At 38.2% G+C, this 25,553-nt stretch overlaps 1 protein-coding gene across 3 annotated transcripts in view; it reads right to left on the reverse strand.

The window, feature by feature from the left end:
* Positions 1-663: 663 nt before the first annotated feature.
* The window catches only part of LOC149238210 (mitogen-activated protein kinase kinase kinase 1-like), a 63,639-nt gene continuing 38,749 nt past the window's right edge, over positions 664-25,553 (reverse strand). The window contains exons 8-9 of one of the 3 annotated variants that reach the window (XM_089372941.1): positions 16,798-17,036; positions 1,554-1,688 (exon numbers count right to left, since the gene is read on the reverse strand). In XM_089372941.1, the coding sequence (XP_089229067.1) occupies positions 16,809-17,036 (228 nt within the window). In that variant the 3' untranslated portion in view covers positions 1,554-1,688; positions 16,798-16,808. Of the gene's footprint in view, positions 1,689-16,797; positions 17,037-22,815; positions 22,884-25,553 lie in introns of those variants that run through there. The other 2 variants (XM_089372940.1, XM_089372942.1) reach the window with 2 other exon arrangements.

Genomic DNA, 25,553 nt, shown 5'->3' on the forward strand with positions numbered 1-25,553 from the left:
ACATGATCAAAAAAGTTGCTAATTGAAAATGAAGAGTCTTATTTACAAAAACAATCATTGCTTATTTCAATGAATACAGTAAAGATAAAATTAAACATATCCAATAATAATTGAACAAATTTCAAAAACAAAATCTGGTTATTATTTTTTAGACTAATAACAAAAACATAATTAAGGTTCCTTGGGATTATCTGTGCCCATACTGAATTCCATGTGTTTATTGCTACCATTTTAGGTTTTGAACTTTTGCCACACTTTCTTTATTCATTGCCGCTACTTCTCCTGTGTTAACGGTGTCCATTAAGCTCGAGATCATATCCCATTGGTACTAGTCCTGAGTTAACGGTGTCCATTAAGCTCAAGATCGTATCCCATTGTTTTAAATATGGATATAATCCTAAGAGAAAAATGTTCCAAGCCAACATAAGAATGTATCACCTATATTAGAATGTGTAGTAAGCTTATATTCAACATGCAAGTTGCAAAGAAAAATAGCTACTGTTAGATTGAACATTTCAGTTTTTATTTGGAGCTGTTTTGGCAACAATGCTCAGAAATATTTGAGGATTTGCTCCTCAAATAGTTTGTTGATCTCATTGCTAAGTGACTTTTGATCATATATTTGTTACAATCAATGGCTGTTTTATCATACATATCAGAAAATCAACTTTCTGTAACAGAGAGCTAGCATAGGAATACTGAAAAAGCTACTGACCGTCAATGAACGATCAAAGAATGCCTATGTAGTCTCGATGAGAACAATTGCGCTCATTCTCTTTGTTAAAAATTAGCAACATGCCCCATGTTTTTAGCACAATTTCACACCAACTTGAAAATTAGAAATAAATACATACAAGAGATTTAGGTGTAGAGCAGGCAATGAGCAAGGATGAGAAAAGGAGGTGAGTTACTCCATGGGAGAGTATTGATGTGGAACAAAATCCCATCATAGAAGAGCGCAGCCGCTACGAGTTGTGCATGGCTTCAACCATCTGTGGGAGAAAAACTGAGAAGCTAGTGGAGCCAGTTCCAAGCGCAATATATCTTCCCTCCATCAGCGTTGCCTACAAAATTGTTCTTCTCCACCCTTGTGATAGAAACCACTCCGAACCACAATCCCTTATTCAATAGCTCATGCAATTCCACACAGGTATGGCCGATCAACTGTCTTCTGCCATCTACTTTCTCCAATCGTTGTGATAGCATCCACTCTGAACCATAATCCCATATTCAATAGATTATGCAATTTCACACAGGTACCACTGTTGCACTGTCTTCTGCGTTTTCAATTAAGAATGGCTCTGTAAAAAGGGAATATCTGCTCAATGCGCAGAGATCAAACCTTTATATCAAAGAGGAAACTCAAAAAATAGCTGAAAATATGCAAACATCTGGATACCCTCACACTGAATTGAATTTATGCGTATTTCCTTTCTTGAATAATCTCATCTGTCAATGTTTAACGGACAATCAACAATCATTTGAGAACTGTCCAAACCAGTGAAAGATTCACTCCATTCACATAATGATTTTTCCTCGGAGATCGACAAAAGTTTCGACAAATAATCCATGGCCAGAGCAATCACATGCTTAAGCCACTTCTTTTTCAGTGGCTTTCTAGGCCATGCCAGTGCCCAAAATGCAACGGTGCAGCATTCAAGAGCTCTTCCAGAGAACACATCACGAAACTGCAAAGAAATTAACAGCACATCGTCACCCATGAGAAAGACGGGAAATGCCTCAAATACATTATGAGATATTAAAAATAAAGAACCCTATTAGCTTTGCTTGTACTCGAGGAATTCCAAACTATAAATTCTAAATTTTTGAAAAGATACGAGATCAAGTATTTGCTTCACACTACTTAAAATGTAACAATATTAAAATTATTTAGAGTATGACGATCTGCAGACTCCACAAGAGTGATCACATTAAAGTATTCCAAATTTGTGCTTCTAAAAGATCTTTCAGGAAGCCTGAGCTTAATTCTTGAACTTCTGTCAATATAATGAAGTTTGAAAAATAGAAAATACCCTCATACTTGTGAGAAAGAAAGAAAATATGTTAAAATTTTAAATAAATTAGTGGCCAAAACACAGTCAATGGGCCGGGAAAGTACAGCATATGGAAAACAGCAAACAACATGCCTGAGACATTTCCCGCCAAAAGCAAAGGATAGAAATTACAAAATAGAAAAATAACCATAAAACATAGCCAATGGCTCAACAGCAATCAACCATGTTCATAAACACCATAATAAACCCAAGACGGGAATATCTTACAATAACTAAATTCAATGTCCAGGGCTGTCAGACACACCTTAATTTTACAACATAGGAGCAAAAACATCAATGTACATGAGATTGATAAGCTAAGTAACCCTTTGTTAAATAACGTAATCCAACTAACTCTCAAAATCCTAAATAATGAATTCCGTTTTCATAACAGATTCGGGAGCTCCTATATAAATTAAATATTTGTTAAACTCTAGAAACATACTTGGGATAAAAACTATATCCCAAGATGTGAAATAAATAAAGGTGGTACATTAGGGCTTAATGATTGTTTATGAGAAAGAGGCTAACATCCTTTGGATCATAGAGTGTCCTTTTGGAACCTTATCACGTGGTCTCAGAAGTTTGGTTAATCATGCACATATTTCACATTGGAAATTAACGTCTGCCTCTAGTCTGAAGGCAGCTATAAGTGGGGGTAATAACAGGAAAATTAATGTTAGTGTCACAATACATATAAATGACCTAATTTTAATGTTGTAATGATCACTTTCTACCAATGTTCCACCAAGACTCTGGTGCGGGGAGACGCGGGTGCGGGGAGACGCACAGGGGGGACGTGTGGGAGTACCCTCAAATTTTAGGGAAATTTCGGGGGTGCGGGGAGTCGTCGAGGTGTATATATATATAATTCAAGTTCATATTCATTGTTCACTGTTCAATAATGAAAACATAAAAATATTAAATTGACAATTGAAATTTGAATCATTGATCCATCCTCATCATTCATTTTGATACATACATCATTCATATGACATACTCAAGTGACAAGTCTCATTATTGAATTAATTATTATTCATACATACCATGAGATTTGAAAAACAAAAATAAAAATCAATAATAAAATATTCAAATACATTGATCGATATCATTCATCATTCAATGTTTCATCATTCTACAATCTACATTGATTTAAAAACTAAATTCATCATCCATCATTCTAGAATCTAAATTGAAAGCAAAACATACTAGTATATTTTCAAAGTTTGAACACTAAATCTATATAACTCAAAGTTTCAAAGTTCAAACTCAAAAATAGTTAAGAGTGAAATGGAAATGACTTTGGGTTGAAATGAAATGAGCTTTTAACTTTAAGGTTTAGGCTTTTAAGTTTTAGTTATTTAGTTTTAATTTTAAATTTTTTTTTAGACTTTTAAGTTTTAGTTATTTAGTTTAAAAAAAAATAAAATTTAATGGTTTTGAGTTTTGAATTTTTGATTTTGAATTTTGAATTTTTAAGTCTTATTAGACAAATTTAAAGGGGGACGCCCAGGCGCACCCTTTTTGGGGAGTCTAGACTCCCACACTGAAGGGGGACGCCCAGAAGCACCCTTTTTGGGGAGTCTTGGGGAGTCTTGGGGAAACGCACCCCCTTGCGTCTCCCCAAGACTCCCCAAAAAGGGTGCGTGGGGAAACGCACCCCCAAGAGACTCCCTGTCCCGGGTGCGTGGGGTGCGAGGGGTGCGCGCACCCGACCCTAGGTTACGCGTCCCCGTGGAACACTGCTTTCTACATAAATTTGTGTGTAATAAAGTGACACATAGGCATGCAAGGTGTCACTTAAAATAGGGATGGAAAGGGTCATAGGGGATTCGAATGGACAAAATAGATTGCTTTATGTTGTATGCCCCCTATGGGAAGTTATGCATTACTTCCCACATTTAATAAAAGCTTTTATCATTCGCTTGTATGTATCTATAAGAGAATAAAAAACTTGCCTTTTTAGCCATCTCCTTTTTTGTATCATTCGATGAATACAATGTGAGAATAGAGATTATGGCTTGAAGACTTTTCCACCAATTTTCCTTGTCTCTCATATTATCTTTTGTTTTCTATATTTAATTAATTGGTATCAGAGCTACAGCTGAGAAATTTGCAATAGAAAAGTTGTTGTGTGTGTGTGCCCTGTTAAGTGATTGCAAGCTGCGTGGACGAATCCATCTTTTTTGGTCGCAGGGTACATGAAGAGAGGAGGAAGAGTCAATGTAACCTATAGCTGATTAACAGGGAATGTCTTTACAGGCTGACAAATTCTTGGTTCTATCTGAGTGGTAAAATCTTCCCCTATCCACGAATTTATTACATGCTTTGTTTGAATTTGTGTATATGTATGCGGCTATCTTCAGAAAGAATTAAAGAGAAAGGGTTTGCTTTATATATTATGTTTGTATCTCTGAAATTGAGACTTGCCGGTACGATTTTAAGAAGGGAGTCACTTGCTAGTTTGATTTAATCAGCTTTTGGCTAAATAATGTTTGAAATCTCCATTTCGGTTAAGCATTGAGATTTGATCAAGACTAAATCTGGAGTGTGAGCATTTGTTGATGGTCATCGAATTTGCCTTGGAGAAATAGAACCAGCACACCTGTAGGTGCTATATGCTAAATGTGTTCTGATTGTAATTTGGCCAATAATTGCTTGCCACAAATTTGAATTGAATTGATCTTTCATTGTCTTGGTAAAGGGGAATTCAAAATGCCTGCAGCATCCGTTCAAATCCCCAGCCAAGATGTGCCAGGGTTCAATTAGGCCGCATTTTCTTTGAGAAAACTGTGACTTTCTGCAGCAAATTGGGATTATCTGCATTGTGGCCCTCAGTGCATTTGCTGTTAACTAAATTAGGAGCTTGTAGCATTGAAAACCTGCTATATGATTCTGTTTATAGATTGAGCGAACAATCCATAGACAGCAAGCACATAGTCGTGTATGGAGCGTCTACCACAATCGACCAGAGAGCCTATCAACTGAATCCAGTCCATCACCTCTTTCAGTTGGGAGTTTTTATTCATCTCAAAGTTTTGATATCATATGAGGGTGTATGCTGATAGCGTGGAATGTAGGTTTGTTGTTTCTTTTGTCGTGAATGATCAACTCTTCATCCACTGGTAACAACAATGTGCTGTTGAACTCCATGTCCGTCCTCTCCGGGATTAGTTATAGTCCATCTGCTTAGCCTGATAGATCCTTAGGTCGAAATTGAAAATTGTTGAATTTTCCTCGGGCCCTAGATCTGGTCAGAGGCTAATCACGCACACAAGCACACTAGGAACCACCAACACAACACACAAACACACTGGGAACCCCCAACACAAAAGCACTTTGCATAGCGGAAATCTTCAGCAGGGAAATAAATTAAATACACGTACATCTGAGCCCAAAGCTCGATTATTTTATTATTCCATCAATAAAATAATCATGGGGCTCCCGTACCAAGGATCATGGCCCTCCAGATCACTAGTACAGCTAGTATACATAGTATACAAAACTAGGGCTTGCGATCCGCTACTTCAGATCTGCAATCTGCCCACAAAATACAAAGATAAGCAATCTGACTTACTCACTGGAGAAGCCCTTCTCCTTCAGACCTTTCAGTCCTCATTATCCACTGTTTTGTCAGTCCTTTGCCTCCTCTACATTGATTAGGGTCCTTTATGATCACTGTCCCATCAGTTGCTCACAAGGTATTTATGTTGAAAAACCAAGTGTAATGTAAATGTAATCTAGTACTTGATTCCTCTTCTTGATAATTACTTGTGAATATTTGATGTTTTCTTATTAACTCTTATGTCTTCTTCATGAAGCAATTATACAATTGTTCAAAACATAAAGATCACAATGAGACAAGAGACACAAAATTAGGCTGCCAGCCAAGGCAAAACCCACAAGGGGAAAACCCAACAATCCATCTCTTATAGATTCAGATCAAAATAAGATATCCAAAACCAAGACCAAACTGCCACCAAGGTACCAAGTCCAACCCTCCTCCAAGAGTCAAAGTCAAATCTGCTCCAAAACACAGAAAAATTTGGTCCAGCAATTATTTCAGAAAGTTTGGCCTCTTCCACAGAAAGTCAGTCCACACATGCAATCTGTAGTAAGCCAGAAATTCGGTCAATAATGGAATACTCCTTTAGGCTTTGACATCTCTTCTTTCTCTCTTGACTTGGTCTTCTTCTCCCTTTTCTAGGTTCAAAAATATATCTTGTTCTGTTAATGAATGAGCTCTCAAGTAGTTCGAACTTGTTCTTTATATATAGCTGTCTAGGAGAGTCGACTAGGTTCCTCTTGCAGGGCTTAGGCCAAATTGTCTAAGGGCCGACTCGATCGTCTTGTGGACTTTTGACTCAACATAAAATTCAAATTCTTTTTTCTTACAAATATCCAAATGGGACACGACTCGAGTACATTTTCTTTTGACTCAATAAATTATTTTCGAATATCTTTGACTCTCTAAGTATGAAAAACATGCTTTGACAAAAATATAATAAATGTATCAATGATAAATTTATATTATGAAGACTGACTCTAGTTACAACTTCAACAATTTAACCATCACTTGACTTGGTCTTCTTCTCCCTTTTCTAGGTTCAAAAAAATATCTTGTTCTGTTAATGAATGAGCTCTCAAGTAGGTCGAACTTGTCCTTTATATATAGCTGTCCAGGAGGGTCGACTAGGTTCCTCTTGCAGGGCTTAGGCCAAATTGTCACTCAATCATCTTGTGGACTTTTGACTCAAATTAGAATTCAAATTCTTTTTTCTTACAAATATCCAAATGGGACACGACTCAAGTACATTTTCTATTGACTCAATAAATTATTTTCGAATACTTTTGACTCTCTAAAGTATGAAAAACATGCTTTGACAAAAATATAATAAATGCATCAATGATAAATTTATATTATGAAGACTGACTCTAGTTACAACTTCAACAATTTAACCATCTCTTGACTTGGTCTTCTTCTCCCTTTTCTAGGTTCAAAAAGATATCTTGTTCTGTTAATGAATGAGCTCTCAAGTAGGTCAAACTTGTCCTTTATATATAGCTGTCCAGGAGGGTCAACTAGGTTCCTCTTGCAGGGCTTAGGCCAAATTGTCCAAGGGCCGACTCGATCATCTTGCGGACTTTTGACTCAACATAAAATTCAAATTCTTTTTTCTTACAAATATCCAAATGGGACACGACTCAAGTACATTTTCTTTTGACTCAATAAATCATTTTCGAATATTTTTGACTCTCTAAGTATGAAAAACATGCTTTGCCAAAAATATAATAAATGCATCAATGATAAATTTATATTATGAAGACTGACTCTAGTTACAACTTCAACAATTTAACCATTATCAGATACTTTGTATATATCAGCTTCAATCAGCTCAACTACTCACAGTATTCCAGCCCTCCTGGATCACTGCATATCAGCCCTTAAAACACTCAGCTTCTCACAGTGAATAAGCCCCTTCAATTCATTGTACAATCAGCTCTTTGCCCTTATTGTTCAGCCCTCCTTTGTGAACAAACTTCAACAAACAATCCTCTGCAATCACCTTCAGCAAATCACTAGCCCTTACAGCCTTCGCTGGCCTCTACTTAGGCCCGAGGATTACCAGCTCTGTGCAATAGACTTCTGAGCAAACAGACCCCATACAGCCTCCAAACCTCAGTTGCAACCCTCCTATCTCAACCTGTGGCCCCTTAATATCACTGCACTTGATCCTGAGGGAGCTCAGCCCTCTTTCCAAAAACTTCACAGGCCTTATGGCCTCCTTGTCACAAAGAATTAGGGCTTCAGCCCTCTCCCCAATGCACAAAATCAGTCTCGTCCTAGACACAGATGCACAACCTCAGCAAAAAATCGTCCTCCTTAGATCTGTGGCTTCTTCACTAGGGCTAATGATCTTCACAAGATGATTTGCAATGTTTAAGCTGTCTTCATTCCTGGAAACCCTCTTGCCCTCAGCCCTCTTCTTCAGCACTTGTTCACACACAGTCTCCTTCAAGGCTTCAGCGACATGGACGGATCTCATTCTTTGGCCTAGATCAGGCCCTAAAATAAACTCAGCCTAATCCTCAGCCCTCCAAAACCTCATTCCTTAGCTGATCTTTGACTCGGCCTTCTCAGAACAGGTGTTGCGGTCCTCTCTCACAGGTATCTCAGCCTCCGTGAGCAGAACTCGGCACTCCTTGCACAAGAGAAGTCACATCTTTCTTGCACATAATGAACCTCTCCTTTGGCTCCTCCTCTATTTAACTGTAAGATTCCCACCTGGAATGGCTTAAGGTAAACCCACAAAAGTTCTGGGTTTGAATGGTTTAGTTCACTGTGACATTTTAACAAACCGTTTGTGTACCAAGTGTTGCAGATGCATTTTTTGCTTTTGGTTCATGTAAATATATAATATGCTGGAACAATTACTTGTGGAGACACTACAGGACATTAATTTAATATCAACACTAAACCCAGCAATCAAAGTATTGCTGATAACAAGAGTAACCACCACAAACTTTCCACTTTTCACTGAAATACATGTTCAGATTTTTACACAGTGATAGTGTAGTTGTTTATAGCCATTTTATTATTCTGATAGATAAGGAGAAAAGCTAATACACAAACAAAAATCTGATATACATGAGCACCGTTTATGATAGCTTCAACTCACAATTCGCTTCAGCATTAGATATACCAGATCTGCACAAGTTACAAGCAGAAATTTGGTTGTTTCTCCAGTGTATATCAGCTCCAGCAAGTCCAGAATCACGTGCCTTTGTATCTGCTTGGGAATGCATTCAGTGCGCAGTATATAGGAGGAAATGTGGCCTCTTTACAGCAACAAACTCGGCCCCTTTACTATTTGAACTCAGCCAGTGAATGGGACAATAACTCGTCCCTCTAAGTGGAATGAAACTCATTCCCTTGAAGGCAGGACTTTGACCTCAGGTAATCACAGACCATACGGTCCATAAGGTTGTAGAAACACAGCCTCAAACCCATATATTTCGACCCATTGAAGTGTGGCAGAGCTTAGACCTCTACTTTGGCAATGACTCCCTTGGATTTAGCTTTGACTCTCCACTTGTGACAAGAACTATAGAAATTACAATCTCAGGAAGTAAAATCAACTGATAAAACCTCTTCAAGCTCAATAATTCCTGCAAATCTCTTTCTCCATGAAAGCACAACAGTGAAATCTGAATGATTTCACTCTTTTGACCAACTAGGTTGTCTAGTTTCAACACCAACACTGGCAATGGCGGCTAGGGTTCCCTAGACCCTAAGCTACTCTCCAAAACTCTCCAAGATCTCTTTTCTCCAAAAAGGGAGGTGAAAGAATAAGGAGAGACCCCCTCATTTCCCCTTTTCATAGCTCACTTACCTTTTCCCTCCAATTAAATATTAAAAGCATTTTTCCTTTCTTTATTTAATAAAGTGACTTTTATAAACTAATTAAAGTCACTTTTAATGCCGGAAAATGCTTAATTCGCCTCTGTGGTCACACTGGCCACCCAAAGCCCCTTTTCATCATCCTACCTTGTAGATATTTTTGCCCCGATTCCAACAAGCTATTACACTAAGTTGTTTCTCCAAGTGATCAACCCGAAACAACACCTTCAGCGTAATTATTTAAAATATGCCTGATAATAACTCTGTTTTACGAAAATTGTCGAAATGCAACAAAACCAAGAGCAAACCGTTTGAAATCGATCCTGATGATGAAATATGATAAGTGATCCCAGTCGGACCATAAAAATCCTCTAAAACCCTCCGGTTACACCAATGGAGTAATCTTGCTCTTATGACTAGGTTGACAAAAGCTCTGGAAAACCCTCCTAACCACCACACCAAGCAATCCAAAATTTGGGGACATTACATTATCCTTTTCACTTGGGTCATTTAAGAAACCTCTAGATCTTAGGGTTTTTGCCTCTCAACCCATTAGAATAAATAATTAGTTTCTTTTACATCCTAAACCCACCTTTTTGGTTCTTTTAGATCGCACAACAAACTTCTTTTTGATGGGTTTTCCCTCTCAGAAATACCTTATGAGCTACCCAAAATCTAACACTCCCAATCAGCGAGGAAGGTAATTCCTTCACGCTTTCAGCTCCATGACTTTCCTTACATGCCCACGACCGTCCTCGCGTGAGTCGTGACTTTCCTTGCATAGCCATACTTGTCCTCGCATATGCCACATCTTGTTTGTACTAGGCCTAGCTTTGTCTTGCATGGTGCATGAATGTCCTCGTATGCAACATGACTTTTCCTTGCACCACCATGAATGATCTCGCATGGTTCGTGATTATCCTTGCATGGAATGAAAACTCCTCTCTCGTTAGAACCTAACGACTTGGACTTCCATAGGGCAACTAACAATCCTTTTCAGTCTCCCTCTAAAGCTAGACTCCCTCTAATCCTACATAGCCTCCAATGGCTCACTTTTCTTCCTACGCACACTCTAATCCATGTGCCCTTCAAAGTAGCTTTGATACCATGTTGAGTTTTCCTTAGGCCCTAAATTTGGTCAAAGGCTAATCACACACACAAATACGCTAAGAACCCCCAACAAAAAAGCACTTTACACAGCGCAAATCTTCAACGGTGAAATTAATTAAATACACATACATCTGAGTCCAAAGCTCGATTATTTTATTAGTCATTAATAAAAGAATCATGGAGCTCTCGTACAAGGGATCATGGCCCTCCAGATCACTAGCACAGTTACTATACATAGTATACAAAACTAGGGTTTGCGACCTGCTACCTTAGATCTGCAATTTTCCCACAAAATACATAGATAAACAATCTAACTTGTTGGAGAAGCCCTTCTCCTTCAACCCTTTCAGTCCTCATTATCCATTATTCTGGCAATCCTTTGCCTCTTTTACACAGTGATTAGGGTCCTTTCTGATCACTGTCCCATCAGTTGCTCACAAGGTACTTAATCCTTCAAATACTTTGTATATATCAGCTTCAATTTGCTCAGCTACTCACAGTGTTCCAGCCCTTCTAGATCACTGCATATCAACCCTTAAAACACTCAGCTTCTCACAATGAATAAGCCCCTTCAATTAGCTCTTTGCCCTTTTTGTTCAGCCCTCCATTGTGAACAGACTTCAACAAATAACCCTTTGCAATCACCTTCAAGAAATCACTAGCCCTTGCACCCTTCGTTGGCCTCTACTTAGGCCTGAGGATTACTGGCCCTATGCAACAAACTTCTAAGGGCTCTCAGCCCTCAAACAGACCCCCTGCAACCTCCAAAACTTAGTTGTGACCCTCCTATCTCAGTCTGCGACCCCTTAATATGCTCGTGCTTGATCCTGAGGGAGCTCAGCCCTCTTTCTAGCAACATCATAGGCCCTACGACCTCCTTGTCACAAAGAATTAGGGCTTATGCCCTCTCCCTAATGCATCAAATCATTCTCGGCCTAGAAAAAGATGCACAACCTCAGCAAAAAAAAGTCCTTAGATCTGCAGCATCTTCTCTAGGGCTAATGATCTTCATAAGAAGATTTGCAATGTTTAAGATGTCTTCATTCATGGAAACCCTCTTACTTGCCCTCGACCCTCTTCTTCAACACTTGTTCACACACGGTCTCCTTCAAGGCTTTAGCTACATGGACGGATCTCATTCTTTGGCCTAGATCAAGCCCTAAACCAAATTCGACCTAATCTTCAGCTCTCCAAAACCTCGTTCCTTAGCTGATATTTGACTCATCCTTTGCAGAAAAGGAGTTGCGGTCTTCTCTCAAGGGTATATCCACCTCCATGAGCAAAACTCGACCCTCCTAGGGCACTCCTTGCATAAGAGAAGTCACATCTCTCTTGCACACAATGAGCCTCTCCTTTGCCTCCTCCTCTATTTATCCTTTTCACTTGGGTCATTTAGGAAACCTCTAGATCTTTAGGGGTTTTGCCTCTGAACCCATTAGAATAAATAATTAGTTTATTTTAGATCCTAAACCCATTGATTTGGGACCAAAACCCAACTTTTGGGTAAATTACCCAACAAACTTCTTTTTGGTGGGTTTTACCTCTCGATAATGCCTTCCAAGCTATACCCAAATTCTAACAAAAATAAGGGCTAAGAATCGTACACATTGCTTTTTGGGATGTAGAAAGTCGTACGAGGTTCGAAATTTGTACTTGGTTTTGGCCATTGGGATTTACAGCATTGGGGTTCAAGTGATCCAAGATAAATCTAAGGGGATTTCATCAAATGCGTCGAGTCTTGCAATGTCAAGGAGGACAATTTTGCAGAGATCATTGATCAGACACTGGAAAAGTAATTTTTAGACAAACGATTAGCCTAATAGACCAGATGTAAGCAGTTTTAATAACAGTGTCATTGAGCAACAAGTCGTACTGGAAATGTAGCCAGCCAAAGTTACTCATGACAAACCTAAGGATATATTAAAGGTAAAAAAATTCCAAGGTTGGGTTCCCAAAGTTTTTGTAAAGTTTTGATGGTTATGTCTAAAAATAAGCGTCTTTTGGGAGAATGAGTTGATAGCCATCTTAGTTGATGAAATTGCTCTTAAATGTTAAGAGCTAAATGTATAGCATATTGAATAAAAGGGTCATTTTCTGTGGTGATTAATACCTTGATCTGGCCCAAATTTGATGGGGGGGGGCAAAGGCATTTTCTGCGGTTCTGTGCCATTGGACCTATGATGCATTTTCTTACCTAGCCATTATTACAAGCACAAAGCATCCAAGGATCATTGCACCTCTGCAATTATAGCAAATTAGTGAAATCAAAGCACATAGTTAATGTTATTCAATCAAAGAACCTGCAATCAAGTAGTTGTAAAGAACATTCAAGGGACAATCATGCACAAACAAGCAAAGCGCGTGCAATTGAGCAACTACAATGCATAATCAAGTGTTTAAGTGGCATCGACTACATCAACATCCAATGACAAAACAAAATCAATTGTTAATAGTGTACTTGATGATTTTTTGTAAGTGTCAAAAAAATCAAATTGAATCGCAACTTGCAAATAGCATTCTTTTGTAAGTTGACTTGTACTAAGTGCATTCCCAATTGAACCCGACACTAGTTCAAATCATTCTTAGTCAAGGTTAAGTAGTTGAAACTCAACTCATTGTAAAACTAATTAGTTTGGGTGCATTATGGCTTGAAGCCTTTTCCACCAATTTTCCTTGTCTCCCATATTATCTTTTGTTTTCTATATTTCAATAAAGGAGAAACAAGAACGCACAAGAGCAAGATTGGAGACAAGAACCACATAAATCACTTTATTAAAAAATCCTAATAGAGGCCCAATATAATAACAATGTCAAGTGCGTTATATTTTGTAGCTCGGACAGGTGTTCTAGTCTCAAGAGGTGTCAATGAGGCTAAGAGCACAAGAGAATTAATTATCTCCAAGCCCAGGGAAATGTCTTAATTAGAGTATTCACCAATTTTTAATTATTTTCCTAGGTCTAACTTAGGAAATCAGGTTAATTAATCAGTATTAATTGAAACAAGTTGATTTCTCTTTAGTGACTTCTAGAAAAAGTGTTTGATGGAGTCAAGATGATCTTAGTCATCAATCAAGATTAGATCTTGGTTGTTGAATTCTCAATGAGAGATTATATGAGGAAATCGATGGGCATATTGGAGATCATTGAAGTGATGCATAGTGACAACGTGGGGTTTGACACCAGCGAGATTTTTAGCAATTACTGAGTGAGAAGAAATTTTCCAAAGCATATTCTTCATTTGAGAGACTTCCAACTTCTAAGTTTCAGAGGGAAGTTCACAAGGGCCAAATTATTTTGCAGATGGTCGAGTTTTCCCCAGTTGAGCGAATTACCAGAGGGAGGTTGATTTGCCAAAAGGAGGCTGATTTGCCAGAAAGAGGCCAATTTGCCAAAGAGGTTGAATTGCAAGAAGGCTAAATTGCCAAAGGAGGCTGATTTGCCAGTGGAGGTCGAGATTTCAGTGGTGTGAGTTGCCATCGGAGGTAGAATTCTTCCAAACCGCATGTGTGGGCCAAGTTTGTGTCGTGCAAGAGGGTTGAGTTGCTTCCAAAGGGCCGAATTGCTTCCAGAGGGTCGAATTAACTTGCAGAAGTGAAGATATCTTTTTTCAGAGCTTTGCCATCTTATAATAAGTAGTTGTAATATATATCAATTACAAATTTGTTGAAGAAATAATAAAACCCTCATCTGCAAAACTAGATTTCACCGCATTGGGCTTTCCATGGACAATTTATCCAAAAATATCGGAGTCCATTTTTATGTGTGTGGTTTTCTCAGTGTCGGGGATTTTTTAATTGGTGAATATTGCAGTGTTGTTTTTATTCAGTATTTGTTGTAATTAATTTTGCTGAGACAAATAATCTTTAAAAGATAGGTTGGATAATTATCAAATAACTACAACAATTTTCACATGGTATCAGAGCAGATCTGAGGTGCAGAAGGTTATTTGAGAAGCTCAACATAGGGTGTAGGAGAGGAAACCGAGGGTTTGTACAACCTAGATCGTTTTGTTCCAGATTTACTTGGGGTTTTCTTATTTTATTCTAAAGGTTTCAAATAAATGGCTTCAATTGGTTTAAGGGATCGGGGCAGATTAGAGGGAGCATCTAACTTTGGCATATGGAAACCCATAATCTTGTTAATCTTGGAGGAGAATGGTCTAAAGGAATATGCAACCATTGTTGTAGTCGTACCAATAGATGCAACACAACTCCTTAACTACAAGGAGGAGGATGCCAAAACCAGATGCATTATTCCGGATGGGGTCTAGGATCACATCGTGCCCCATATAGTAAAAGAAGATACAGGGAAGAAGATGCGGGCTGCAGTATGTAAACTCTATCAACATTCCAGTGTAAACATGCAGTTGGTCCTGAGGGAGAAACTTCAAAGCACGAAACAAAACAAGGGCGAAATTGTTGTCTTACCTTACCAGGGTGAAACGTGTCAAGGAAGAATTGGCAAGGGTTAGTGAGAAAATTGAGGACGATGAGCGCATCAGGACAGCCCTCAACGAGTTTACTAAGGAGTGCAATGTCTTTGTACAAGTTATTAAGAGAAGGCGGGGTCTTCCAAATTGGGAAAGACTATGGTCAGATTTGACCCATGGAGAGCTTAGGAGGAGTCTCGTCAGTAGCACCAGACAGAAGGCTGAGGGAGAACAAGAAAGTGTGGCTCTTGCAGGGAAGAACAAAGCAAAGAAAGGATCCAACTCCAAGGGAGAGAAGAAGAACCTATCGAAGGTCAAGTGTTATGGTCGTCACGAATTTGGCCACTATGTCAGCGATGGCCCACAAAGGATAAAAGGTGACAAGAAAGCAGCTTCAACAAATGCAGATGGGTTTTCTAGTCAGATGGACTAGGAATTCACACTCATAGCTTGCCTGACTAGCTCAACCTCACAGGATGTTTGGTACATAGACAATGGGCATTAGTGGAGGTCAAATTCCTCCAGGCTGCACATGTGGGCTGAGTTTGTGTTGTACAAGAGGGTTGAGTTGCTTCCAAAGGGTCGAATTAACTTGTAGAAGTGAAGACCAATTTTCACTAGAGCTTTGCCATCTTACAACAAACAGTTATAATATCTATCAATTACAGATTTACTGAACAAATAATAAAACCCTCATCTACGAAACTGGTTTTCCCCACATTGGAGGTTTTCCAGGGACAATTTATCCAAAAATATCGATGTCCATTTTTATGTGTGGTTTTCTCAATTCCTGTGAATTTTTAATTGGTGAATATTGCAGTAGTGTTTTTATTCAATATTTGCAGTAAATAATTTTGCTGAGACAAATCATCTTTAAAAGATAGGTTGGATAATTACCAGATAACTGCAATAATTTTCACAAAGTGTACTTCAGTATATAACTTGAACGTCCTAATTCATATAGAAATAGGGTCATCTCAGGCCAATTAAACAGCAATAAACTAATATTTAGCTCTTAACTACCCTCAGAATATTTGTTCTAACTTCTATCTATAGCCATTAGAGGTCATAACAATTACTTAACATGTAAATTGCTTGACATGTGAGTCTCTTCATTAGATGTAGCATCATTTTATAATATTATATGTGAATCTCTCCATTAGAGATTGGTTACGATTTGACTTTTTTTAAGTTCAATATCCAGTTCACATGAATCACGAGTGTCTTATAGATGAGATAATGCTAAAAGAATGCCCAAAACTTGCAGGAATAATTAGACTGAAGTCACCTAAAATGGGATTGAGGGCTCCCAAACCTTGAAAATTCAGATTCTATTTAGAACATAATAACTAGAAGTAGGACATATAAACTATATCCCAGAGCTGTTGGAAAAAAACCATATCCCAGAAAAATAGATTATTTTCATCAGGCTAGTTACAAGGCCCACACTTGAGATTGTGTACTCCTAGAGCTTGAAAACCCAGATGTACATGGAACAAACTAACTAACAGTGGGAGACACAATAAGATAATAAACGAACTAAAGCTTACAAAATCCAGCTGTAAGAAGCAAATTCCGACGTACAAGAACTTACCTTTGTGCCCTTTTTAAGAGCAAAGGCAGGAAGCAAGGAAAAGAAATATAGATATCTTCCATCTAGAAATCATTATTGGAAAATTTTCTCAAATAAACAAGCATACAAGGTATTTAGCCCAAATGTACAAAAATGGCACTGCTGAAACCCCATCAAAGTTTTGAAAGGAAAGACTCACCAATGATTGAAAATGTACATAACATATTACCTTTTTCAAAATCATCTTGCTAGAGGTCTCTGGTGTCTACTTTTAGTGGGAGGCACAGCAGTGGACACGTCTGCTGAAAGTGACCGTTTCACAAAAGGATGATCCAGGAGCTCGGCTGCTGATGGTCGATCTGCAGCCTCAATTTTTAAACAACGTTTTATAAAGTCCTTGGCATCACTAGATAGTGCATTCGGTATAGGTGGTATCTCCCCATGTCCAACTTTCCACAAGGCTCGATGCTGTAGAATCAACACAGTCATCATTTTCAACTTGTCAATTCCTAAACCAGATATCTAATCCAAATTCAAGCAGGTAGAAATGAATACATATGCCATCTGCACTAACTCAGACTAAATAATTTGTACAAATTTCCAGCATTTTCAGATTGTGGGTGGGCATGATGTCATAGCAGTCCACACCAAGGACTGCATTTCTACTGGAACATTTTTCATGCATTAATAAATTCAAAAAGGGGAAAAAGGAAGGTTTAAAGGACAGGCATTTGACACTAATTAAGCTGAAATACCAATATTAAGGCCCATAAGTGCAGAAAACAAGCCAACTCAAACCAGTGAGTCGTATCTTTCTGGGATTTGCTAACGAATGCAAGTTTGTTGACAGGCTAATTTTGATAATATGACATTGAACATTCTACTGAATTTCATTCACAATTCTGGCCTACTTATATCAACCAGTCCTGCTGTATCCTCATATATATTTAGATTCCAGAAAATAGGTTAATCAAGAGAGGCATGAAGTTATCTTGATGATGGAATGCACTCTTAGACCAACCTACTACAAGCTATAACTCATTCATATCTGCAACGAAACAAATATGGTACTCACACATAGCAGTGAACAAAAACTCATGAACTATAGATGCAAGCACTAACTTCATCCTTCAGTTAGTAGCTCCATGTAGCAACCCCAAAAATTAGGGCATCTATTGTTCTGCACTTAAACTACAAGGTTATCTCAGTGACTATTTCCTGCTATGCTGAGAACATGTTAAGACTTTGGTGGTCCTCCTCAAAAGAATTTGATGAAGTAAATGGGGATCAATACTTACCATGGACTTCCGATTCATAATAAAATATTATTTTACTAAACCAAACAAAATACTGAGAAATGTAAAATGGTTTAAATTTGAGAAACACCAAACACTTCCTCCAAAAGATGCAAACTCTGTCTATAAACAAAAATATAAAAAGATTTGACATAAAATCCAACTACACCAGAGCCAAAGGATGGGGCAATGCAAACAAGAAAAGTTGAGGAACACCAAACATTTCATAAAAAATACACAGGATATGAAAAATAAAACCGAATTTACTCCAAGAAATACAGTGGCCAATGATGAAATTCTGGGTATTGTAAATAATTTAAACTAAACAAAAAGTTGATTAACAGCGAGTTGAAGCATAAATGTGGTATAACATCATAGACAACTATTGAGATGTACCAAGAACTATACTGTATGGGAGCAGAATTACGCCCTGCTTGGCGCTCAAAATAGGCTCCAGGTGGGAGCAACCCCGAAGTGCTTTCAGGAGCACTCTTCCATGTCACTCCACCCGAGAGCATTTTTTTGAGAGCACGCTCCGCAGCTAAAATTTGTTCCCCACCATTGTTGGTCCAAAGCAAGAAGTGAGAGCATGAACCACAAATTTCCAAAAGATTCCAGGAGCAAAGCATTATGGGAGTTGATTTTGTATAACATATATTTTAATGTGTCTGTGTGTCTGTGTGTCTGTATATTCAAAAGAAACATGCAAAATGGTCAATTACCTGCAGAAAATTTAAAAATTTTGAAACAACCTACAGCTCACAGAATTTCAAATGCATTTGGTGTTGCTTGAAAAGTCCTAAAGGCTACAATGGTTTAGCAAAAGACTGAATTGATTGAAACCTGTAGCTCAAGGAATTACAGATGCATTCGCTGTTGCTTAAAAGGTCCTACAGGCTGTGATGGTTTAGTAAAGACTGAAATGGTCGAAACCTATAGCTCAAGGAATTACAGATGCATTTTCTGTTGCTTGAAAGGTCCTACAGACTACGATGGTTTAGCAAACACTGCACTGGTGGAAGGGATAAGCCTGGTTCAAGAATGACCCTATTAAGTCACAGGAACAACGCAATGTATAGATGGATGGAATAGCATGGAAATAGAGGTTTAGGTAGCACAATATGTTCATGCATGGTAGTGTTACAGATGAAATATTCTCTGCAGAAGCAGGGTCACCATAAAAAGAACATTGGCAATTGTTCAGTTGCTGCAAACATATCCTATTGCTAGCACGTAAATAAAGACCTGGTTAGATAAGCAGTGTTAATTAACCTATAGATTGTCAATGCTTGGGGAGGGACCTATAGATTGTCAATGCTTGGGGAGGGATCAATCGCTCCAGGGACAAATGGAGAGACCCCCGAATTTCAAGGGACGATAAGGGATAGGACATCACAGACAACCTACCCACGCTTCCCACCCACCAACAAAACAAAAAAATATATATATATTTCCAAGGTTTGGGGAGGGACCAATCAGCTCCAGGGACAATTGGAGAGACCACAGAATTTCAACGGATGCCAAGAAATAGGACATCACAGACAACCCACACACCCTCCCCACCCACCAACAAAACAAATATATATATATATATATATATATATATATATATGGATCAATGAGCCCCATGTACAATTGGAGAGATCCCCCAAATTTCCAAGGATGCCAAGGGATAAGACATCACAGACAACCACCACCACCTTCATATATTTTATACACACACACACACACACAGAAAATGTCAGAAAAATAAATATTTTATTATTAACAATTAGTCACAATTCTACACAGGGCAACATCCAATTACACAATTTGAAATGAAAATAGCTAAATATTTGTGTTCCTATGAATTCCAGAAATCATATATACTCCGTCAAAAACACAGTTCTGATCTCCAAAAAGCCTCCAGGCACCAGAAACCATTTTCAAGGCCTTTTTGGAAGGCTTAAAATGCCTTAGGAGTTTCTGGCCATTTCCAGAAACTGCTAAGCCTGTTTCTCAAGAGTGACTGAAAATTTCTTGAAGCCGCTGATTGTTTCAATTGTTTACGCATTTTTAATAATTTAGCTAAAATATTGAAAATACAGAAACAAAAGGGTTTTTATTTACACCAGACCCTGATGACCCTATAGCAAAAATTCTGAAGGGAAAAACAACAGTGAAAGAAACAAGGTTTTCTCACAGCAGAGAGTAGCTTTTTCATAACAAAAAAAGTGATTTCTCATCATTATGGCAGACTAAATTCACAAAAGGCAGGCTTTTGAGTGCTTTTTTGGAAATGCTAAATATATTAGTTCAAAGATCAACTCAGCACATCATGGCACAAAAGAATTACATCAAATGAACAAAAAGAGTCCCAGGAAAATCCAGCCCAAAAAAGCCAAAAAGGAAAGCATTTTTGAGCTTCAGGGCATACCTTTATATAAAGATCCACAACAAGGTTACCACACGCAACCCAGAGAATGACTTGTTGAGGCCAAGCAGTGAGAAAGGACTTGGACTCAAGAAAACCCCAAGAGTTGACTCAGGAAATTAAAATATAAAAAATACACCAAAGTACAGGATAAAGGCCCAAGGGGATATTATTCATAATATAAAAAACTACAAGGTGCATATAATACAAATTTCTAATAATACCTTGTTTCAGAGTACATAGATGATAATGCATGCATGATGCTATAAAACGTCATAGATTTTGGACAAACTGGAATGTCTATTGGTTTTGTTATCACTCAAAATTGTGCTTACAAAGTTCTATCATCAAACTCACAACTAAGGATCAAAGGAACAACCCAGAAGAGTGCGCTATCACCAGCAAACTTCTCTCACTTTGGAACCGCTGAATACTAGTTCCAAAAGGGTGTCCCTAGTGGCATTCACTGAAAGCTGCAAATTGGGTCAATGATACACTCCTAAAAAACAGTGAATCATAACACTTCAAATACTTAAACTAAAGGTTTCTTGAATAAGAGGAGCAATATACTCAAGCCTATCAGTTCAGAAAATCATCATTATAAATCAAAGAGTGCACCTAAGACATCATATGGCTGCCAAGATAGTATTCTTCATTGACAAAGTTGTAGACAAGTACAAGGTCTGTATGCAGAATAACACTGCTCCAAGATAGCTTGATGGGTTTCATGCCAACACTGCTCAAGATTATTTCAATTCTACTATTCCGAGGTTGTCACTAACAATGTCAATAGCAGGACTGAGGAATCAATATCAAACAACTAAGTGCATTGAGTAATCTAATATGAAAGGGACATGAACTGTGGATGAATGAAGAGGAAAGGTGAAGACTCAAAAGCAACCAGTCCATTGTCTACTAACCTTCTCCTCCTCTTATACTTGGAGAAGGAACGATACATAGCAAAATCCCAGTAATAACTCTAACCATGAATAGGTGCCATGCAAGGTCACCTGCATCTGCCATAGATCAAAAAGCAAAAGAAACTGAAAGTGGAAATCCTAATATGGATGGTCTGATCCTCATACTCATGGGCATGCATGAAAATCAAGAGAGAGGGTCAAGTAATAGAACAAAGCTTCCAACGATAGCATGCATCACTTCTCCAATAGGGTGCTCCAATCTAAGCAAGAAAAATATCCTCAACTAGCATGCATCCACCTTCCTCTCCCTGAGAAATCAATGTTTTTAAAACCGGAACCGGTGACCGGACCGGTCCACCTAATGAACCGGTTTACCGACCGGAACCGGTCTAACCGGGACTGGTTTGGTCTAAACGAACCGTTTTAAAAAAATACATTAAATAATTAATTTTTAATGAAACAAAACTATTTTTAAGATGTAAAATCATGATTCCAAGCCAATAGAGACAAAATATGCAAAGTTTGCTCATTTATATACCATGTAAAGGTGAATACATCAAAATGGCATCGAGTGCAATACATATCATCAACAAAATAGCAAAATACATAAGAAATGAGGCTCTAAATGGCCTATAAAGTCCAAAAACAATGCTGCAAGCTATGAGGCCATTGGCCTACTACAAGTCTACAGTATACACATGATCAATCATCAAGTTCATTACCACCACTAGACACAAGATCATCACCAGGAGCTACATAGACATCATCTGGTTCAGAGTCTGAGGATGCCTCAGCCTGATCTGCAACCTCAGTATCAATGCCACCAATGACAATAGAAGTGTACCTAATGGAAGCACGAGTTTGTCGACCTGCATGACTAGTGCCTTCCATTGGTTCTTTGCCTTTCCTTGATGCCGTTATTGATCCTGGTTCTGATGCCACCACATAATTTGCTTCATCCCCCGCCAAAGCCATGTCGATATCAAAATCAGCCTCAAACACAGGTTCTTCAGTCTCCTCCACCCATTCTGATGTTGGATCAATATCATCCAACACAATGGGATCTAGATCAGGAGTTTTTCTCATCATTTGGAGCTCTAATTGCATTTATTGTTTACCCCCAAACCATGAAATCCTGAAAACCATTAAGTCTGTTGAATTTTGAGTGAAATCTAAAATTCTAGTTTCTCCATATGAAATCCAATGAGGTCGAAACCACTCTCAAACATCCTGAGTCATTTCATGGTAATGTTAAAAATTTAAGTAAAAGGATGAAAATGAAAATTAAAGGAAATGTCACTTTTACTTTAAGAATTTAACATTACCATTAATTGCCAACATTGTTAGGGTTGAAACACCCTTAGTCCCCCCCCAAAACCCCTCAAACACAGTCAAAAACATGTTTTTTTAACTTTATGGTGGTTGTGCCTAAAACCGGCCGGTTTAGGACAAAACCGGCCGGTTTGTTACAAACCGGCCGGTTCTGTCCTAAACCGGCCGGTTTTCACCGGTTAGGGCCAAAAATCGGGCAAATGAAGGGTCTGATCGGGTTTTTAGGCCGGTTCGGACTGGCCTGTTTGACCGGTTACCGGTTTTTCTGAGCGGTTTTTAAAACTATGGAGTAAATCTGCAAAATTGCCTTGAAGCACGCTCACATAAAGTGCCCTCCATACCAAGCATATAACTCCTGAAAAAGCACAAGTGAACAGCCATGAATAGATCTCCATCAAAAGCACATGCACCTAGGTGCCTACATTTCTCCATAAAAAATAGATCATTTAAAGCATGATGAAACCCCAAGATGGGGCATTGCCATTTCCCATGACAAGCATCCTCAAATCAGCATGTAACCCCACCAAGAAAAATGCCAACCCGCTGGAGACAAATACGGAACCTTCCTTAAAACAAATCTGATAGTAACCTCATCAACCAAAGCACTTTGTCATCCTGTTTTGGCTCATATCTTTAATGGAAAAAGTGCCAAGGACATATGGACAATAATAGAAGAAGATCCACACATGTATGGCAAGATAGGCACTCCAAAATAGCAACAAGACATCACACATAAATTCAGCCACAATTCTCAGAAGTACTCCACAAGCAAAGCCCCTTTTTAAGCCAAGATAGGCCAAGCCAATTGTTGTTATAAAGTCATGATGCAAAGTACATAAAATTCATTAGCTCTTCTCCATAGACATGTGCCTAATGTCCTCCATGAACCTGTGATACACTGAACATCAAAGGCACACTAGCAACTCCTGTATTCAGCTCAAAAGTTCAAGGAAGAACTACACGGTCTCTTGGAAGATCATATAAACCACAAAAAGATTGAAAATATGAAAATCAGTCCACAACCTGCCCTCATAACCACTGGTACATGATGCCCTATTTCTGTGTTCTCCTCACAATCCCTGAAAATGTTGGGTTTTCTTCACAAACACTATAGGATCCCATTATGATCACATGCAAACTGAATCAACTACAGAAGTAACAAAAACCAGCAAAAATCAGAGACTGCATGCTGATGAAGCAACCTCATGTATGTCAAAGGTACGTGTTTCTGGCAACCTAATATTGTAGGCAAGTTCTCCATGATGTCTGCTACCTTCACCTAGTTTGCATGTCAAAAATACCCACAAGAAAGTCACATGCAAACCCTGACTGGCACACCAAACAATAACCAAAAACATCTGAACGAGCAAGTGCTATGCTTGCACGTCAACCCATTATCTCTCTATCCAAAACCCACATGTTTATACGATCTGTTAAAACTAGAAACTTGCTAAAAATAGCAAGTCACCCAAAATCAAAGAATACCCTATTGAAGAACTTTCCTTTCCATGCATGATGGAAGCTCATCATTTCACATGCTTGCATTGGAACCTGCTGAGAGTAAAGATTTCTGTCCATGCAAAATTAAATTTGAATATAGTGATATCCTGATGTGAATCCTAAAGAATTTTCAAATTGAAAACTCAGCCTGATCTCAAACCATGGAACCAAAGAGTATGCTAATGGACGTGCTAGATTGTTAACACTAAATATGTATGTGACAAATTCATTGCTAGCAGGTTCTCTACTGTAAAATCAGGTCAGAGAAAATGCACAATAAGTGGTTCTTATTGTGTTTGCCTTCTATATTCAGACAACTGAGAACAGTTCTTGAAAGTTGAGATTTGAGAGCTAACTTGTCAAATCAATTTCACATGTGTTTGATTTGCAAGTCGAAGTCAAAATCACAAGTATGACACTAGGTCAAGTCAAACTGGAAGGAGCAACTCAATTTACTCAAAGAACAGAGTCAAACTCAGAAATCAACTAAAACTCAGAAGCATATGGAAACACTAGTATAAAAGATGATATTTTGCTTCAACTTTCTCTTTCCATTTCCAAAACCCATTTCTTGGCATTTCTCCTACTCCTTGCAATCTCCTAAGAAACTTACACCAAGTTTCTTGTCCTTGCTAGACCTTGACCATTCCCATTCAATAGGCTCATTCACTGCCATTTCCTACTCCCTGTTTCCAATAACTGGAGACACATAGGTTAATCCCTATCTCCATCCACTAAAATTTGGGAAGTATCTCCAGCGATCCATAAAACTCTCATACTGTCCCAGTCGAAACTTAGCACAATATAATCATTAGACAAGGTGATCTTGAATATAAGAAATTGTCAATTAAGAACATATCAAGCTAAATCGCTAAAGAAAGCAAGAAGGATCAAATAGTTTGTTGAAGACCTATCACTCTCCTAAATGTGACCTTCAAGATCATCAGAAAGGTGATTGTTGCAAAGAATAACCCTTTAGAAAATAGGATAATACGAAGGGAACAAGTAACCTTCCTCAAAGGTAGATATATCCATGGCAATTCATTTTTAGCTTGAGAAACAATGAAATGGGATAAAATCAACGGGGGGAAATGTTGCCAAACGTAAACTTCCACAATACTTCTGATAGACTTCACATTTCATGTTTGAAAGTTCAATAGACAGATTGGCTAGGCTTGGATCAGTAGTATGTTAAAAGGATTCATATGCTAATCTCAGATGAAATTAGTACGATAACTATGAACAGTAAAATTACAAGCCCCTTTAAAGATCCATGTGTCTCTCCACGTTTTATCTACAAATGCTCTTGTTGAAAAAAAGTGAGGATAGAATAACAGATCAAGGGGATCTCATGATTGAAATGTAATCATGTCTCCAACTCACATTCTATGAATGACTCCATCATAAATACTTGAGTGGAGGAAGAACAAGTTCAAATCACCATGGACTATCTAGATTCTAGACATATATTACATACCCATTAGATCTAGTAGAGGTGAGCACAAAACAAGTCACAATTTGGTTG

This window comes from Pinus tabuliformis, chromosome 8, assembly GCF_031772625.1.
Source record: "Pinus tabuliformis cultivar Carrire ecotype Pingquan chromosome 8, CPIR1, whole genome shotgun sequence".
In the NCBI taxonomy this organism is placed as follows: domain Eukaryota; kingdom Viridiplantae; phylum Streptophyta; class Pinopsida; order Pinales; family Pinaceae; genus Pinus; species Pinus tabuliformis.